Source organism: Aotus nancymaae, unplaced genomic scaffold (assembly GCF_030222135.1).
Source record: "Aotus nancymaae isolate 86718 unplaced genomic scaffold, 86718_ANA_hifiasm-v0.15.2.pri h1tg000016l, whole genome shotgun sequence".
Lineage (NCBI taxonomy): Eukaryota > Metazoa > Chordata > Mammalia > Primates > Aotidae > Aotus > Aotus nancymaae.
Window position 1 is genome coordinate 2,050,193 of NW_026988428.1, and position 20,384 is coordinate 2,070,576.

Below are 20,384 nucleotides of genomic sequence, written 5' to 3' on the forward strand. Positions count from 1 at the left end.
CACCAGGCTAACTGTCAGGTAGGTTCTTCTTGCTGTTTAGTGTGATTATTAGTAGTATACATAGAGAGAAATGAAGTAAACAGACTGTTGGTGACTGGTGATGAATGATCAAGCTAAACAGAAAAGGCACATACTAAATTATAGAGAAACTTTTTGCAGATGCATAAAACTGTACAAGTTGCAAACTCTAAGTACATTCAGCCAGTGTGAACATCTATCATAAGAACTTGGCCTAAGGGAATGTAGCAGCTCTAAATGATAAAGTAGGTTACCTGGGCTGTCCAGGATTTTTGCTGTGGCTCAAAATCCAGACTGCTCCTGGAGGGCTTCATTGTTCTAGAGCATCATTACATCCTGTGTGGTCACAAGTGATTCTGCTGTAAATATAGTATCAGCATTTATGGATTTGGTCCAGTTCAAGAACAATACATAGTGATGTATTTTACATCCCTATTTTAATTATATATTCCAAGCATTCTCTTTGCCTTAAAGAATGAAGGTGACTAGGAAAAGGGGGGTGCGTATATTTTGTTAATGTTGAATCCACCCTCGGAGTTAAAACTGACATGGTTTAACTTTTGTGAAAGGAATGGTCACTTGAATCTGCAAGAGGAGACAGACCTCTTCATTTTCCTTTTAGTGTCAGGGAAAAGAAGTACTTCATCCACACAAAGTAGCAGAACAAGCTCTTTTTAGATCCTCAAGGGCAAGACGGATAACTTTATAAGCCCAAAGTATAGCTAAGCCCAAGAGAGGAGAGGCAGACATTAAAGTGTGTGTGGCATGTATCTGATGTGTGTGTGTGTTTTGTTTTTAATTTGAGCTCATATTTATCTTTCAGGAGAAAAAATTATGTGCTTCAGTTGCCACGCAACACAAACTGCTCTAACAGCTTTCTAATTTTAATTTCAGAAGTCTACAGAGCAAATGAAGAAGGTCCCTACTATTATTCTCTCTGTCTCATATAAAGGAGTCAAATTTATTGATGCAACAAATAAGGTAAGTACCTCACCTCTCTCTGGTTTAGACCCCAAATGCTCCTGAGTATATGATCTAAAATCCTTTGCTTCCTGTAATACCCAGCATTCCCTGCTTTAATCATCCCTTTCCCTCAACCTTCATGCTTCCTACATACACCTATAGATACACACCCATGTACACACACACACACACACATTCATACATACAGAAAGGAACGATTTGGGGGAAGGGCTTGACCTGGGGTTTCTATAAATATTGTGCTTTCACTTTTTCATGATGATTTCTCTAGTGGACTGTGGCCACTTATTATCTAGCATGTCCCTTTGGACCTGGAGAACATTGAAACAGAAAACAAAAATCACTTGTAGGTTGAAAAATCAACAATGTCATCACTCCTCCATCAGAGGAGATGTTACTAGAGAAAGGGCTAGAACATTTGTCTTTCTGTTTATCTAGAGATGTATATGTGTCTTTTCTGTTGATAATTTTCTGACTTTTTAATTTTATAACTACATTTAATTCTCATCCTCTGAGTTGGGAGAGAGTTTCAGCTGTATTGTTTTCTTAAGAGATACAATCAGAAAAGCATCCCAGGCCATACTGTGGCTCCACTGTGACTTCTTCCTCACAGTGGGACTAGTTTGTGGGCTGTGATGTCAAGTGTGGTCAGCAGGATTGCATTTTACAGAAAAAGCATTCCTTTCTTGACAAAGACAACAGTGTCCCTGTGCTGATGAACTAGAAAGCTTGGGTATGATCATTGTTCCTCTCCATAAATTCAAAGCTGACTGGCTCCTCCTCATAAAACCCCAAACGCTCCTGTGTTTTATTCCTGCATCATTTCAACTAATAAAGTACGGAAAGAGGATAAAAGAGGTGATCACCATTAGTGAATGCTGGTTTTTCTCTGAACCTCTCACCCAGACCTCCCACCTAGACCCACTCCATTTTAGAGAAAGGGAACAGAAAATCAAGAAACAGGTAAACTTAAGAAACGATAACTTAGGTCCAAGGCAACTAGATGTATGTACCAGGGGAAGTCTCATAATTGGTGACTCTTTGGTGTCTGTATTAAACCCCAGAATCTGAATTGGAAGAGTCACAGGCGGTGACTCTTTGGTGTCTGTATTACACCCCATCTGAATCAGTGACTCTTTGGTGTCTGTATGAAACTCAGCATCTGAATTGGTTTTCTGTAATGAAAGAGGTGGTTGTTTCAGTAGTTAGATAAACCCAAGTTCCCCAAATCTACTTGAGAAAACAACCTCCCCATTATAGAAAACGTTCTGAAACCCAGGCAAAAAGTGTATAACCCAGCATCATTTTGCTGACTGATGATATCAGCATAATAGTGATTTCAACTGTGCAAAATATTGTTGAAGGTTGTTGTTAGATAATAATTGTGGAGACTCAAGAACAGTACCAATCGATTTGCTTTTTTATTTCTTGGAAGCATCTTTAGTTCCTGATATATAAAATTACTTTCTCCTTAATAGTTGGTTTTAAAAGTTCTAACACTTTATGGAACATTTTATGGAACGACAAAGATATCATTGCTATTGCTATATCTAAATCTTAAGAAAGACTTTGGCACCTGGATTTTTTTGTTTTTCTAACTTGGAGCAACTGCCTCTATCCCATTTATGCTTGAAACACTTGAATAGCAGTATATTTTCAGTGGATGAATTTGACCCTCTCTTAGATGAACAACTATAGCAGACTTGGATTCTGACAGTTTCTAAACAAGTGGCATTTGCCTTGAGAAGTTCTTGCAGTCCTTAGGCGGTCATTTCATGATGCCGGGGGTATGGCTGGATGTAGCTGTATTAATAGCATCCCCTCTAACCCACTCTCCACAATCAGAAGAATGAAAGAGAGCTCTGCCAGTTCCATTGTATGTTGCTTATTGACATGTCAAGGGACACAGCAGTGATGCTCCTTTGCCTCGAGGAGATACTTTTGCTTCAATTGCCAATAATTAGATGAGTTATCCATAAACCTCTGCTCACTGATGACTACTCTTGGAAGCAAAAGCACAGAAAGATATGCAAAAGATAATTCTATGTAAATAAAGATGCTGAGTAAAGAAGGTCAGCATATTTTTTCAAGTCCTTGCAGTGTGGTCCTCAACATATTTTCAGAATCTAGAGCAAAGGCAAAATGCCTATGTTGGTGGCAAGTGGAGCCAATCTGTGAATGTATGACAACATATGTCTGGCTTTTTCAGGAATTGGAAGATGTTAATTTCAACTGGCTATACAGGGTCCACATCCCAGTGACCTGCAAGGTAGCTGATCTCCCCCAATATGACAGTGGGTAGGGAGAGAGAGGGCGACTCAGGGCAGTAGTCTAGCAGTTGCCATGTGGGGAGTCAGAGTAAGGAGATTGTGTTTAAAAGGACAGAAGAAAGAAATAGTGGAAGGCCATGTTGGTGGAGTTTGACTGGATAAGGCTGAGAAACACTACCACCAGCCAGGGCAGGAGGACCGGCTTTCGAAGGGACAGAGGATCCACAGTTGAAGGATCATCCTCAAGTTGTGGTGTGAAATGAACCATGCCCAGATACCTAGATTCTAGCAGCATTTATGAGGACAACTGCATATACCACTTTGTTCTAGAGCAAAGAGCACAGCAGAAAAGGAGCAGATTAATTAAACCCCAGAGTCCTACTTTCTGTTTTCACCAGGGATTTCCCCCACTGGCCAGTGTTGTGTCTGTGAGCTGCTTTGATTTGAAGCAGAGGACTTGTAGTATACAAGCATATTTAAAGATCTCACCATTTCAGGTACCAGAGGCCACTAAGCCAGGAATAAGGCACAACCAAAAGATACACCTGACTTTTTTTTTTTTTTTGAGACAGAGTCTCGCTCTGTCACCGGTGATCTCAGCTCACTGCAACCTCTACCTCCCAGATTCAAGCAATTCTTGTGCCTCAGCCTCCTGAGTAGCTGGGATTACAGGTGTGTGCCACCACGCCTGGCTAATTTTTGTATTTTTAGTAGAGACAGGATCTTGCCATGTTGGCCAGGCTGTTCTCAAACTCTTGACTTCAGGTGATCCACCCACCTCGGCCTCCCAAAGTGCTGGCATTACAGGTGTAAGCCACCATGCCCAGCTTACTAAGTTCATATTTTATGTTTTCGTTGTGCTTTATTCTTCAACAGTGCTCTCCTAACCTTGCATCTCTTACTCCTGCCCTGGTCAGAGACAGGAGGTTGTTTAATCTTCCCTGAGTAGCTGGAGACCTGCAGGACTCAGTCCCGTGGCTCAGTGCTGCCTTGCAGTCACACAGCCTGTTGGGCATGAAGAATGACTAAAACCTGACTTTCTTTCTCCCTAACCTAATGCTCTTTTCTGTTACTCTGCAGCTGTCTTCCACGAATTAGTTTGAAGTGCCACGGATAATTAATTGTGTGTTAATTACTCTTCTCTTCCTATTAGCCCCCATTAGACTTTGTGAAAGATGAACCCTCCGTGAAGCATTTCTTTCCTCTGATTCTAATAAATAAATGGCTTCGGCTGGATTCATGGGAGAGAGTTAGAGGCCTAGTTATAAACTCATAAATGTATTGCCTAGCAACTTAGGAAATGAATCGAATCACTAATCCTGATTTAAGAAGGAGGAAGCAGAATGCGATCTTGAATTAAGAGTGGAACTCGCAATAGATTTAGCACTAAAGTGTTTTAGATAAATCACCTCAGCCTTCTGTTGATCAATAGCCCAAAGGTTGCTCTAGCAGGGAATTCAGCCTGGAGGACTGCAGCTGTTTAGTAACAGACCCTTTTTCAGGTCGGGGGTGGCGGTCTTCTGAGAGGAGACACCGTTTCTTCCTTCAGTGCTCAGCTGAGGAGCAGGTTGCGTTTTGCCTTCCTGTGCTGACTCCCTCCTCAGTCTTCCCATCTGACTAAATTAAAATGATGCAGTGCAGGGTTTGTTTTTTGCTTTCATTGTTGTTTTGTTTTTTGAGTTTTTAAAAATTTTTTGGAATGCCAGTTTTAAATAAGGCCTATACTATTTGGGGACACAAAATGCTTTGGAACATTTGCCTAACAAGTGCCTGTTGTTTTGGGTTTGTTGTTGTTGTTGTTGTTGTTTTTAAGAGACAGGGTCTCCCTCTGTTGCCCAGGTTGGAGTGCAGTGGTGCCATCACGGCTCACTGTAACCTCAGACTCCTGGGCTCAAGTGATCCCCCAACCTCAGCTTCCAGAGCAGCTGAGAGGCATGCACCACCACGCCTGGCTAATTATTTTAATTTTTTTGTGGAGATGGGATCTTGCTATATTGCCTAGGCTGGTCTTAAACTCCTGGCCTCAAGCAATACTTCTGCCTCAGCCTCCCAAAGCACTGGAATTACAGACAGGAGCCACTGGGGTGGGCCTCCTATTTTTTTTTTTTTTTTTTTTAATAGCAAATACTCCTAATAAGCTTGGAGACAAATTAAGACCATGTTAAGCACATGTGCTGTTCTCAGCATCACATGCCCCACAGTGCATCACCAGTTAGCTCTCAGTCTACACTGGCGGCCCCACCCTGGAGGGAACACTGCAGTCTCCTCACTCAGGAAAAGCCTGGCCTGATGAGGAGATGTAGGAGAAAGCCCCCACCTGGCGGGGCTCACACTGAAGGCAGTGGCGAGAGGCAGATTTCTAGGCTGCATCACTTCATCATCACACACCCTTCTCAGAACCGCCATATGAATTAGCTGGACCTGAGAATTCTATCCTACCTCTACCAGCAAGACACCTCTTCAGCTGTTTCTCACCATAATGGAAAACAACAGACAAGCAAAGCCATCTCTCCCTGTTGAAGGGTGCTACACTGCCAGAATTTCTACCCCCAAGAAGAGGCAGGAAGAGCCCCTCCACAGTTCTTCTCTCGAGCCTTTTAAAGCTCTGGTCTTCTTAGAATGTGCTTAGACATGGAGGCTGGTCAACATATGAGGAGTCCAGTTTTAAACTGAGGCGCATCACCTGTACCTCTTCATTACATCACTTTTCAATTTGTGGAAGAGCCACTCATGATTGCAGGGCGGAAGGTGGAAGGATGTCTTCCTCTTTGGTTTCTTCTTTAAGGAGGAATTCTACCATCCAGTGTCATACAGTCTACAACTGTAATCCTTGACCTTGGATTCCTCCTGCACGTAGGGAACTGGCTTCACCATTCTGCACAGGTGGACGATGCAGAGTGATGGCAGTATTTCAGTAGTGACATCCCAGGTGCTTACCCCATTCTAGCACTGGCAATATATCACAAAGGTCTGTTCAAAATCACCTGCCTTTATAGGCTATCAATACAAATTCAAGAGCATCTTTTAAGTGCCAGTTAGGATGACCACAATGATCAGTTATTCCTACCTGAATATAGAATATTTTGACTAGCATGAGCTTTCCTTCTAGCTCAGACAATGGGAACAGAGTAGTAAAACTTTCCACAGGCAGGGGAGGAGGCAACATGGAGCATCACAGAGGTCAGGCCTCCCTGGGCAGCTAAAAGACAGACAGTCCTGGACTCCTGGGGAATAGAAAAGAGCTGGGCTAGGCCGGGCATCGTGGCTCACACCTGTAATCCCAGCACTCTGGTAGGCTGAAGCAAGTGGATTGCTTGAGCCCAAGAGTTGGAGACCAACCTGGGAAACACGGTAAAGCTCTGTTTCTACCAAAACAAAATACAGAAAATTAACCAGCCTTGTGGTGCACACCTGTAGTCCCAGCTGCTCAGGAAGCTGAGGTGGGAGGATTGCTTGAGCCTGGGAAGTTGAATTGAGCTGAGATCATGCCACTGCACTCCAGCCTGGGCAACAGAGCAAGACCCTGTCTCAAAAAAAAGAGAAAGAGAACAAGAGCGCTCCGGAAAATTCAGGGGTCAACAAGGACAGAGGAGGAGAGAGCACTGAAGATATACTTTCCCTCCTTTGCAATTTTGCCACAGGCCACAATGCTGCCATGCACCGTTGGAAATTGTCAAGAGTGGCATCCCATGAGTTGGTAAGATTCAGGGAGTTGAGTGCAATAAAAATCACAGAGCACTTTTCATTTCCCAAGAAGCTGATCTACCTTGAGATCTTGCAAAAGATCTCAAGAACACAAAATGCCAACTTAGTAAAAGTTGAAGCATCACTTATTTCCTTTGACAGTGCCTCCTGGACAGGGGAGACAAATCCACCCAGGCTTCCCAGGGTATTGGCTGCCCCCAATCAAACCGATGGCAGAGGCTCCCACACCATCTCACATTGCACCTTTATCTCATTTTAACATTCATTTTAAGACTCATTCATCCCTAATTCAGTTTTCTACTTGAAGGAGTGCTATCTGGATGCCAGAAGAGGATCATGACCTTCTAGTTTGAAACTTATTTTGCAATAGAACGTTACTTGTTTATGGGATTTCAATTGCAATTTGAATTATTTTTTGACGCAGCACTGCATGTAATGTCAACACACAAGGCCACGGTGAAGAATGTCTTAATTTAATTTTCTTTTATGAGTTAATTCTGTAATTGCCTCCAAACCACTCAGCTTGGTAGAGTGAGGGACATGAAGTACTTGCTGGGGGTGCTGGCAGGGAAGGACATTTTCTAAGCATTTTTAGGCATTGATGGGTGTACACGGAACACTATATTGCCAACAGGTTATTTAAGACAGCGCAATTAAAAAGTAATTAGAGAAACTAAAGCATTGAGGGTTGTAGATATGTGACAACTGCAAAAAACACAAATTGGATATTTTAAGATGAATGATTGCACTATTATGTGAGTTTTTGTCTTTTCTTTTTAAACATATCTGTATATCAAAAGAAATTTCTAGCAGGGTTTGCAGCCAAGCTGCTTTGTGGTTATTTTGTGCTTCAGGACAATGGTACTTAAACCTTTCTCCCACCGGGGAAGAAGGCACAAAGAGATGCTAGAGAGGAGAAAATGCAATTCTTGTTAAGCCAGTAAGAGGGAGGTAGAGATGATGAAGGGCATTGCGATGCATTTCAAAGAGCCTGAGCCACAGTCAGACAACCCAAATTTCAGTCCCACCCCAGCACCTGCTCTGCATAAGGCACTTCAATTCTTTGAGTACCAGTTGCTTCACCTGTAAAATAATAATGGTAGCAACACCACCACCTCCTAATTATACACAGAGGATGTAGTTAGGAAAGGGTTGTTAATATAGCCGCAGGGCCCGGATCAAGCAAGGTATCAAGGCCTGAATCTTGCAGTGTGGTGTTTCTCTTATCAGCCCCCTGCACCCTAGTTTCCATGGAGAAAGCACCTTGAGGCTTCCACCTGCCTGCTTCCTTCAGTACCTGCCCTTGCTCTGAGGGAGGAGGAACAGGACATGAGAACAATGTGCAAGCACAATGGCAAGGGATTTGAAGAGCCTCGTTGAGTCAGATCTCTTCTCACACACAAGAAGCGACAGATGATCCCTTCCATACAGAATTAGCAGAAAGCAGTGCTGCACAGCTACAAGTGGACATGGGGAATGGAAACAGTCAAATACTCAGTAATTACTGTTATTTTTAAGAGTGGAGGCCGGATGCAGTGTCTCATGCCTGTAATCCCAGCATTTTGGGAGGCCGAGGAAGGCTGATCACTTGAGGTCAGGAGTTCAAAATTAGCCTGACCAACATGATGTAAACCCCATCTCTACTAAAAATACAAAAATTAGCCAGGTGTGGTGGCATGCACCTGTAGTCCCAGCTACTTGGGAGGCTGAGGCAGGAGAATTGCTTGAACCTGGGATGGGGAGGCTGCAGTGAGCTGAGATTGTGCCACTGCACTCCAGCCTGGGAAACAAAGTGAGACTCTTGTCTCAAAAAAAAAAAAAAAAGTGGCCGCCACCCAGACTGCTTCCATGCACAGCACCTGATGAGAACTGCAGCTCCAGGATATGACTATGTTAGGTTGTTTTTAATTAAATGAAAATATTTCTTCCAGATCTGGCCTTCATTTACCCACAAACAATACAGTGGACCACTTTGAGTGTTGCTGGTCTAAAACACTCTAGAAAGAAGGAAAGCAACTGCTTCCTGGGTTGCTTGTCTTTGTTATCAGATATGCTGGTTCACAGAGGAAAACAATGATCATTTATGTCATCTCTTCCAGAACATAATTGCTGAGCATGAAATTCGTAATATCTCCTGTGCTGCCCAGGACCCAGAAGACCTCTCAACATTCGCCTATATCACAAAAGATTTGAAATCCAATCACCACTACTGTCATGTGTTTACTGCCTTCGATGTGGTGAGTACTTCCCCTTTCAACAGATTAAAGACTTTCCAAATTAGTCCTGGACTGTATTGAAAGCCCAACTTATCAACATACTAGCTTGGCTTGTTTACCCGATATTAAGATACATACCAAGTGTATACGTTTGCTAGGGCCGCCATAACAAAGTACCACAGACTGAGTGGCTTAAAGGGCAGAAATTCATTTTCTCACAGTTTCTGGGGGCCGGAAGTGCAAGACCAGTGTGTCGTCAGGTTGGGTTTCTCCTGAGGCCTCTCTACCTGCCTTGCAGATGGCTGCTGATATGGCTTGGCTGTGTCCCTATCCAAATCTTACCTTGAATTGTAGCTCCCATAATTCACACCTGTCATGGGAGGTACCCGGTGGGAGGTAGTTGAATCATGGGGGAGGGTCTTTCCTGTGCTATTCTCATGATAGTGAATACATGTCACAAGATATGATGGTGTTATAAATGGGAGTTCCCCCATACAAGTTCTCTCTTGCTTGCCTGCCACCACGTAAGACATGCCTTGCTCCTCGTTCACCTTCTGCTGTGATTGTTAGGCCTCCCCAGCCATGTGGAACTGTGAGTCAGTTAAATCCCTTTCTTTTATAAATTACCTAGTCTTGGGTAGGTCTTTATTAGCAGTGCGAGAACAGACTAATAACGCTGCCCACTTGTTGTATCCTTACGTCGCCTTTCCTCTGTGCTTGGATGTTGGGTCCAAATTTCCTCTTGTAGGGACACCAGTCAGATTGGATTAGGACCCACCCTAATGAATGACCTCACTTTAACTGAATCACCACTTTCAGGGCACTGTCTTCAAATACAGCCACATTTTGAGGTACTGCATGTTAAGGCTGGAACATAGAAATTTTGAGTGGGTCACAGTTCCACTCATAACACCAAGTACCTTTGGCAGACTAGGCTCTTTGGAGATTTTTCTGTATTTTCTTTCTTCCATTCAACTTAGAATGCCAACTCTACCTAGTATCTTTATTGCCATTACTCAACTACTAATTTCACTTTTCAGACTTGAAAAATTCCTTTGTTTCTCTGGCACCAAAATATAGTAAAGGTCTTACAGCTTCCTTGTCCCTCACTCTGTCTGTTGGTTTCTCTAGTAGCCATTTCTAAGTACTAGGGCATAATAGTTGTGTTTGCCTCATACAAATCTGCAGTTTTCTATATTGAATAGGAGTCAGATTAGATACCTACAGGTAATAATTGGGAACTCCAAGGTTTGGCCCACATGCTCATTCAGAAATTAGTCTTAGCCAGGCACAGTGGCTTGCAACTATAATCCCAGCACTTGGGAAGCCAAGGCAGGCAGATCACTTGAGCTCAGGAGTTGAAGACTAGCCTAAGGAACATGGTGAAACCCCGTCTCTACAAAAATGCAGAAGAAAAATAGCTGGTTATAATGACATATTCCTGCAGTCCCAGATACCTGAGAGACTAAGGTGGGAGGATCACCCATGCCTGGGAGGTCAGGTTTGCAGTGAGCTGTGATCACATCATGGCACTCCAGCCCAGGTGACAGAGTGAGACCCTGTCTCAATTTTTTAAAAAAAGAAGTTACTCTTGACCAGACACTGTTCATGCCTAAAATTCCAGTACTTTGGGAGGCCAAGTTGAGAGGACCACTTGAGCTCAGGAGTTCAAGACCTGCCTGGGCAACACAGACTTTACTGGAAAAAAAAAAAAAAAAAAAAAGGCATGGTGGTGCACACCTGTAGTCCCATTTGCTTAGGAGGCTGATGAGAGAATCACTTGAGCCCATGAGATTGAGGCTTCACAGCTATGATCGTACTACTGCACTCCAGCCTGGGCTACAGAGCGAAACCATGTCTCAAAAAAAAAGTTAGTCTTATAATGACATCCTTATGGAATTGCACCACTTCCAGTTATAGCCATACTTGTCATTAAACCTAAAAGCTCATATATTACAAACTTGGAAAATGAAAATAATTAAAAGAAACAACAAATGTTTCTTTAAGATTGATATGCCCTCGAGGTGGTACAAATTGCTTGAGGATATCTCTGATAGAGTATGTTAATAATTTATAATCAGAAGAATTTGAAAATGCCACTTTAGTTTGATGATTCTGCTCTGCTTACTGGGTTTGAAATATACATATTTAAAGAATCAGGAATTGCCGGTAATATATTCATGAGAGGCCTGCCCCCAGTTCAATGTCATGGGTAGAAGATTGCCTGAAGCAATGTTTTCCAGTTCTGATGAACACCCATAGGCCAAGGCCAACCGCAATCCAAAATCTACACCAGCCTAAGCTCTGTGAGTCAGGCAGCTCATGCTCAGAGCATTTATATCATGCTACATGTTCCTCACCCCTTTTGGTTTTTCAGGATTGAAAATGAGAAAGAATGCTCATGAGCCTTTAACAAAAATCCCTTCCATTTGGGGAGGCATGAGGAGAGTAATACAGAAGTAGTATGTGGTAACAGTACAGCCTGCAAAGCAAAGCCCTGCAAGGCTACCCTAAATATCTCTGGAAGTGTTTGTTTGCATGGGATTAAAGTGTTGACTAAAGCCATTTCATTCAGAGTTTACAAGGACATGCAGTGTTAGGTTTCTGGTGCCTTAAACATAACTTGCCATTCTTGTAAAATTTGATTGTTTCTTTATACAGTCAAATTTCATCCTGTTCACATCTATTTTGGTTTGCGTGAAACACCTTTCTCTATAGGGGCTGGATTGATGTCACAGAAAGACAGAATACCAAAGTTCATATCCCAAATCAGCTATCTCTCTACTCCCTGGGCTGAGAGAAGTTGCTGGACTTTTCCGAGTCCCAATTTTCATAGCTAGAGAACAGAGACAACAGTTTGTACCTTGCAGGTTTTCACCAGGAGTGAAATGAAGGAACATATGTAGAGTGCTTCATAAATAACAGGTGTTCAGTGTTTGTTCCTTCACCTCCTCCTTCTCTTTGCCTACTGACGTCAGTTAACAGCCTGACCCTTTTTCTGCTAAAAGACATGATAGGTTTGTCAGAGGTGTATTTATCTTCCAAAATTTTCCTACTGCCATTATAAAAAATTGAAAAAGTGGAAGCAATAAATAAACATTAAAATATAAACAGCAGAAAGAAAACACTGACTCCACAGACCTTGCTGCCTCTAGACCGTGGTTGCATTGAACATCAACATGAATACTCTGACACTTCTCAGGATGAATTCCAGCCTTTTCCTAAGTATTGCAGCATTTCTTTCAGTAAAATTGGTTTTTAAGGTAATATATAATTTGCCTTCATAAGAGTATCTAAAGCATTTTTCCACATCAAACTAAAACTGGTATCTGTGGACACTCTGCCCCCTTGAGTTTATTAGCTGTATATATATATATGTATATATGTACATGTGACACCAGAATACTGAGGTGAAATGTTGGGGGAAGAAGTAGTCAACTGTTTAGTTTTATGATGAACATCATATCCCTGATAAACTTGGAAAACATACAGAGAATTGCTTCAACATTTATCTTTTTATCCAGATGTTTGATTTAATGTAGACATTACTAGCTTAAGATTCTCACATCAGCTCCAAATGACTTTCATCTTACACAGATCCTCCTTTTTTTTTTTTTTTTTTTAAGACAGAGTCTCACTCTGTCGCCAGGTGCCAGGCTGGAGTGCAGTGGCACGATCTCGGCTCACTGCAACCTCTGCCTCCCAGGTTCAAGCAATTCTCCTGCCTCAGCCTCCCGAGTAGCTGGGACTACAGGCGCGCACCACCACGCCCAGTTAATTTTTGTATTTTTAAGTAGAGACGGGGTTTCCCCATGTTGGCCAGGATGGTCTCGAGCTCTTGACCTCGTGATCTGCCTGCCTCGGCCTCCCAAAGGATCCTCCATTTTAATCCTCTAGGTGAATACAGTTTGTCAAACCTCAAAATTAGTAACAAAGGTCACCAGCCTTGACCTGGGACTTTGAGCAATTCTGCGATATAACAAGCTTCACTTGCACTAAAAAAAAGCTGCTTTGAGCATGGATTTTGTATCTTTATGTAGGGCAGTTCAATACCAGTCCAGTCTTTAAAATTCTTTTGATAGGAATCCCCCTGGGCTGCCCTAAATGGCAAAAAAAAAAAAAAAAAAAAAAAAAAAAAATACCCTGTAATACCTCAAATACACATTTAACCATTTAGCTGGGGGGGGTGTGTGTGTGTGTGTATGTGTACATTTTTAATTGTGAAGTTATTCTTTTTTGACCTTAAAGACCTTTTATGGGTCACACGTTTTTATGTACTGTTATCACATATCACATTTTTATCTGATATCACCAAGAAAATTCAGTGATGTCTAGGAAGGTTTCCGTTTATGGGACAGTTAGATTTGAAGTTCAGAGCATTTTCTCATAGAAATTGTAGTCTGGGATAGGAGGCCTGGAGCCCCCCTATGGAAACTACTATGTGAGTTGAACATAGTTTATGTGCTTTGGGACTCTGCGGGGCCTCAAATGTGCTCAGATGTGAGGAGGGAGTGGAGTGTGCAGGCATTCTCAAGTTTATTTGGCCATGGTAGCCTTTTCTTTGGGGGTGGAGAGCACCTCACAGAGGTGGCTTTCTGCAGAACACAGTTTGGAAAACGTTCCATTTGATGATATCTAAGCCCTTGTTTGTTGCTTGGAATCTACAATTCGGCTTGTGATAGTTTCAGTTTTAAATGATGGGAAGATGAAAATTTTTAAAAAGACTAGAGCAAAACAGAATTAAGGTTTTCAAGAAAAAAAAAAAAGTATATACCCACAGACAAGCACCAAGCCTGCTCTGTATTCTGGAGTCTATACTCTCGTTATTGTTGGAGCTGATTTCTAATCACATCCCTAACTTGCTAGGCCTGGAACACATCTCACCCACTGGAGAACAAACGGTTCCCCAAACTCCACCTCTGGGCAGTGAGAACTTGGGGAAGAGGGAATCGTAGGGGTGAGTGGAAAAGAAGGATGTGTTATGAGACTAGGAGTTGTGACAGTTAAAATGGACTCAGCTTTTCTCTCCTCCATTCTTATCTTAAATGAGTGGAGAGAATTATACACAGATGGGATTGCAAGAGATGGAATGGGTATTTCAGTGGCACCAGATCCCAAGGCCAAAGTGATCTTCCTCAGAAGGCCACTATAGGTGGGAGAGAGAAACAACCAAGGTAATTTTAAAACTGTTGTTTTCTGTATTTTATTTGCTCAGTTATTCTAGCTTTCTCAGTAATAGAGAGTTGACATAGGTCATCAGAAAGATTTTGATGCATTCTCTATGGGAGTATCAGATTTGTATCAAATATCTGAGAAGAGCCTCATTTAATAGTTTTAAATGTTAAAAGGTTTTCTTTCTTTCATTTTTTTCTCTCTCTCCCTCCCTCTCTCCTCCCTCCTGCTTTCACCCAGGCTAAAGTGTAGTGGTGCAATCTCAGCTCACTGAAACCCCCGCCTCCCAGGTTCAAGCAATTCTCCTGCCTCAGCCTCCCAGGCACCTGAGACTACAGGCACGTGCCAACATGCCCAGCTAATTTTTTGTATTTTCAGTAGAGATAGGGTTTCACCAGTTGGTCTTGAACTCCTGATCTCATGATCCTCCCGCCTTGGCCTCCCAAAGTGCTGGGATTACAGGTGTGAGCCACCATGCCCGGCCAAAAGGTTTTCTTTCTTTTTAATAGCATTAGAAGCCATGACTTTGCTGCCAGACCCTTGCTTATTCTCACTCCTCTGTAAAGAATGTGTTTGCAGTCTTTGATATTTTTAACCATGCTCATTTTCCGCTTGCAACTCCCAAATCCTGTGCTCCTGTGTGTGCAGCACATGGCGAGGCTGAGGCAGCCTCAGGAGTGCGTAGGGAATGCTGAAGGCATGGTGCAGGGTGGGCGGGACATGTGGGAGATAGAGCTCCCTCTTCCCTGGGCTTTCTTGGCTGAACGTGAGCCATGCAAGGATCTAAGCTGGAGAAACAGAAGTGACAAAACGCAGGAAAACATGGTCAGCCGACTGTGTGATCACCTTCTGTAGTACTCTCCCATCCATATGCACGAAGCCAGCCAAAGTGCGGGGCAAGAGAAACACTAGCATCCACCACGTGGTCATGATCAGTGACACCTACGCCACTTCCAACTTTGGCTCTGCTATGGTTTTGCTTGTTGGTTTTCTCATCCATTTAATACCATTTAAATTCCTGGCCGGGCGCAGTGGCTCATGCCTGTGTAAACCCCAGAATTTTGGGAGGCTGAGGCAGGAGGATCACTTGAGTCTAGGAGTTCAAGACCAGCCTGGGCAACATAGGGCAACCCCATCTCTGGAAAAAAAAATAGCCAGGCATGGTGACACACACCTGTTGCACCAGCTACTAGGGAGGCTGAAGCTGAGGTGGAAGGATCACTTGGGCCTGGGAGGCATTGGGCCGTGATTGCTCCACTGCACTCCAGCCTAGGCAACAGAGCAAGACCCTGTCTCAAAAAAAAAAAAGAAGATAAATTTAAATTCTTAAGTTCTTAAATGCTGAGATAACTTCCATGGAGTAGTTTGAGGTCCCTGAAGAACAATATTTATGGCTTATGTTTCAGAGGTTGGCCCACAAAGTGAGAACTTAAAGATGCAAAAGAATTCTTGCTATTGTTGATGTTAGTTCACCTCTGACTGAATTAATGTCATGGAGGCAGGTGATCTCTCTCATTCTGTTTCTCATTTTCTCCACCTGAAAACAGCCTTCAACCTATTTGACTGTGATACTATGGGAAAAAAAAAAGGCAATATAAGAAAAATGTCACAGTGCATAGAGCCCTTAAAAATTGAACTCGAACACTTTCCCTGGTTACTCTTCTGCATACAAAGTGGCAACCTACAGGTAAAGTAGAAGCCATTGCCTGGCCCTGTCCAGCCAGCAAGTCAGTTGCAGGAGGGACGCAGCTCCTAAGAGTAGCAGATGGCCCTGATGGAATAAAAAAGACAGCATCCCAAGCCCAATGGTCCTTCTATGCTAATACCACCCCCTCCCAAAAAAGAATAGATAAATTCTTTTCTATTTATCTATTTATCATCTAAGAATAGATAAATTCTTTTCTGTTATCTAAAACGGGTGCTGGGTTTCATATATCCAGATGTCCTCTCCATTGGCATAAATCACTGAGAATGAACCAGGCCACAAAGACAAAGGTGGTTGGATATTCAGAGATTAATAGTCTGTCTTTATTTCCTCTTCTCCCTATTTTGGGGGTGGGGGATAATGTTATCAGTGCCTTAAACTGATCCCATTTTTTGTAAAGTTAGAAAGCAGACATTCTGACATCGTTTTCACAGATTGCTTTGCAGCATTTATGCATGTATTTGTTGCACCCTTCACTTCTTAAATAACTGGTGGTCAGTGTCATGTTCAGGGGGTGGCCTTTAGAATCAGTCTGGTTTTGAATCCCAGATCTGCACTCTTAGCTTCATAGTTTGGGTGAGAATGCCATGGGCCAGGCAGTGGCTCACGCCTGTAATCCCAACATCTGGGAGGCCAAGGCAGACGGATCACCTGAGATCAGGAATTCCAGACCAGCCTGGCCAACATGGTAAAACCCCATCTCTACTAAAATACAAAAATTAGCCAGGTGTGGTGGTACACACCTGTAATCTCAGCTACTCTGGAGGCTGAGGCAGGAGAATCAATCGAACCTGGGAGGCAGTGGTTACAGTGAGCCAAGATGGTGCCACTGCATTCCAGCCTGGGTGACAGAGCAAGACTCTGTCAAAAAAAAAAAAAAGAATGCCTCTAATCTTCAGCTTCCTAATCTGTAAAATAGAGAAATAGAGATTATAATTGGATACCTCCTATGGTGATTGTAAGGATTAAACAAGGTGACACATACCCATTTCCAGCACATGGTGTTTAATAACTCTTAGTTGCTGAGGTTGGGGAGAGTAGCAGAAGCAGTTAATAGTGATTCTTGTATTCTTGTCAGACCCAGTGTGACGATTTATATCCCAGTTTTTGGTTCACAACGTGTTTGTTGCTGCGTTCTTCCGCATCCGAGGAAAAAGGTCAGATTCCATATAAAATGCATTGCTGTATTGACAGAGTGCCTGCCATGCAGCAGACACACATCCTTGCTCTCCAGGAGCTTATGGTCCTGCAAGAGATGAAGAGACACAAGCAAATAGTTACAACAAAATCAGATCCATGCCACCCAGGCACTGCACCAGCAGCCAGCAGGATGGGCTCTCCAAGAGGAGGGGCGCGCAGGTTGGAAGCTGAACGTTTAGTCTGTGTGAACACGTGGTCAGTTTGGCAGCATGGCAACTCATTAATTCAATTCAGAATAGTGAACTTGGGGTATCAGGTAAGCATTTGCAGTAAGTAAAAAGGAAAGGCCATTTATATTTGCTGTACTGACTAAACCAAGGAAATGGGCATATCCATTTGAGAAGGATTTAAACAACAAGGCTGCAAATTAAAAAGGTTTGAATCTGGTGAGTGACGCATGTCCAGTGCCTCACAAGTTAGTGAAGAGGCCAGGCGTGGTGGCTCATGCCTATAATCCCAGCAATTTGGGAGGCCGAGGCGGGTGAATCACTTGAGGTCAGGAGTTCGTGACCAGCCTGGCCAACATGGTGAAACCATATCTCTACAAAAAATTAGCCAGGTGTTGTGGCGGGCACCTGTAATCCCAGCTACTTGGGAGGCTGAGGCAGGAGAATCTCTTGAACCCAGGAAGCGAAGGTTGCAGTGAGCCAAGATCACGCCACTGCACTCCAGCCTGGGTGACAGAGTGAGACCCTGTCTCAAAAAAAACAGTTAGTGAAGAGTTCCCTACAGCTTCCACTGGAACTTTTACTGTTGAGCTGGAGAGAGGTTGAACTCTGGCAGTTCTTCCTCCTGTGCAGGCCAGTCCCTCTGGATGGGCTGTGGTTCTGTGAAGACCAGTGACCACTGTGTCAGGCTGCAGTGTGTGATGTCCACAGAGAACCCGGAATGCTATTAATATAAGAAAGCAAGTCATGGTTTAGCAAAGCAGGGCCCAACCTCCCGTACTTGGGGTGAGGCATAAAGTTAAACCTTGGCAGATACAGTGGAATGCTCTGGTTTTTGAAGAACGTGTAATGGCATGCGAAGACCAGCCAGGAGATAATGTTGTGTGAAAAAGCAACTTTATGAGACTACACATAAAGTATGACTATGATTTTAGACTCATAAAGTATTCTAGTTTTTAAATTCATAAATATTCATATAGGAAATGAAAGTATTTGGGTGTATATACAAATATAAAAAGAAAATGCACCAAAATGTTAGCCGTAGCCATATCCCATCAGTGAAATTTCAGGGCTGAATTTTATTTCCTCCTTTATTCTTTGTATTTTCAAAATTTTCTACATGTGCCCCTGTTATAATTGGAGAGAAAAAGGAATCTCGTGGCTCTTTTAGTTAGCCAGAACTAGCCCTAAAGAAGCGACCTGCCTTTCGGCCAGCTCATTTGTCATCCTGGCCCAGATAGACATCTTAGCAGAATTGCTAATATTTGTTTCTAAATGCTGAAGGCTATGACTGGGCACTATTTATTTCTGTACAATCTGCAAAGACTAATTTCTGGCTGGTAATTGAGAGCACTAACTGTAGATAGCTCTAAAGAGATGTCAATGAATTCTGTGAATATGCCTAGAATATTCTCGAAGTTATTTTTGCCTCAGGATGTGGGTGAAGCAAGTTGTAGACCAGGCTTACCCCAGGTCTTAAAAAGAAAAAAAAAAAGAAGAAGAAGAAATACATGCAAAATAAAGCCTAAAAAGAAATGTTGCTTCTTTTTAGAGACCCCATTGAGAACCCAGATTGAAAAAAACCTTCCTGTGTCTTCAGGCCCCCTGTGGCAATATCTGCACTTGTCCGGCTTTTGTCCTTCAGGTCTGCCTGTGGGAGAGAAGAGAGAAGGAAGGAATTGGCTCTGGCCATCCATATTCCTCCCTTTTCTTAACCTTAAGGTGCAAGTTCACTTATCTTAGGGACCTACCAGGCAGCTTCCTTTCTGTGTTCAGCCAATAAACATTTGTTGAGCACCTGACCGATTCTAAGCCCTAGAGATGCAAAGCCCAGTGAGACCAGAGCCCTTAAGGAGCTCAGTCAACTAGGGGAATCAGCCCGACAAAGAGAAAATCATAATAACATGCAGCAAGTAGGGCTGTGCCCAAGGAATTGTGGGACCTCAGAGGAGGGACACCTAACTTAGCCGAGGTGGAGGGGGGACAGGAAAGAAGGCTTCTGGAGATATGATCCCCAAGGCAAATCTTCAAGGATAAGCAGTAACTCACCAGGCAAAGGTGAGAGATGGGAAACTCATGTATTGCCAAGAAGAAAAGCCCTTTTATAATAGATGAAATGCTTGGCCATCTGGAATAGCATTTGGGGGTGATGGCTGGAATGAAGACGTTTTCTGAGATGAAGGGCTGCCCCTTGGTGACTGTGTCTCTGAGCTCTAGCTGATGTGTTATGGAGCCCTGCAGTCTGGCCTCTGGGTAACATCCCGCTGTTTAGCACAGCATCAACTGTGCATGCATCTCTAAACTGAATCTGTAGTTAACTAGGTAAAAGCCCCTTCTAATCAGAGAATCCTGGAACTCTCAGGGTGGAAAGGGACCAACAGGTGACCTGGACCACACTCACTTCTCAGTGGCAGTGATAGGGGCTGTAAGCAGGTAGCCTGGGGTGGAGCTAGCCCATGCAGGTGACCCAGGGACTCTGTTTATGGCCTCTATTCACTGATAGACACTTTACTAGCAGACCTCCCAAGGTACCTCATGACACCCGAGCTTTTCTGCCCTGGGCTCCCACATACAGACACACCCCTTCCCTTGAAGGTGTCTGCATCTGTGCCCTTTTCATGGTGTGGGTGAGCTTCTGCTGACCCCGTCCTGGCCTGCAGCTCTCTGATGCTATGAAACAAATACATTTGTTCCTTCCATTCCAGTCATGACAATGTGACCATTGTTTTTCTAATGCTAATGCAAAGCACTGTGAGGCAGGTCGAAATGGTCCACTCAGAAAGAGCAGCCTCCGAGCCTCGGCCGGGAGAGCCTTTCCTCCCTGGACGGCCTCCCTCTCAGAGGCTTCCTTCCTCCTTTGTCACATTCACCAGATGAGATGAAGGTTTATGCCTGACATACCTTGCCAGCCATTTGGGCAGTAATGCGTTCAACAAAGTAAGCCCTGGGA

General features: G+C 43.3%; 1 protein-coding gene and 1 long non-coding RNA gene across 13 annotated transcripts in view; one reads left to right on the plus strand and one right to left on the minus strand.

Annotated features, from left to right (window-relative positions):
• ANKS1B (ankyrin repeat and sterile alpha motif domain containing 1B) overlaps positions 1–20,384 on the plus strand; it is a 1,270,775-nt gene that overhangs the window by 1,221,708 nt on the left and 28,683 nt on the right. For all 12 annotated transcript variants that reach the window (XM_012469266.3, XM_012469273.3, XM_012469264.3 and 9 more), the window contains 3 exons: positions 7–18; positions 913–999; positions 9,074–9,211. In XM_012469266.3, the coding sequence (XP_012324689.1) occupies positions 7–18; positions 913–999; positions 9,074–9,211 (237 nt within the window). The remainder of the gene's footprint in view (positions 1–6; positions 19–912; positions 1,000–9,073; positions 9,212–20,384) is intronic.
• The window catches only part of LOC135275355 (uncharacterized), a 28,474-nt gene continuing 25,147 nt past the window's right edge, over positions 17,058–20,384 (minus strand). The window contains exon 4 of the long non-coding RNA XR_010342932.1: positions 17,058–19,085. This is a non-coding gene — a long non-coding RNA (uncharacterized LOC135275355). The remainder of the gene's footprint in view (positions 19,086–20,384) is intronic.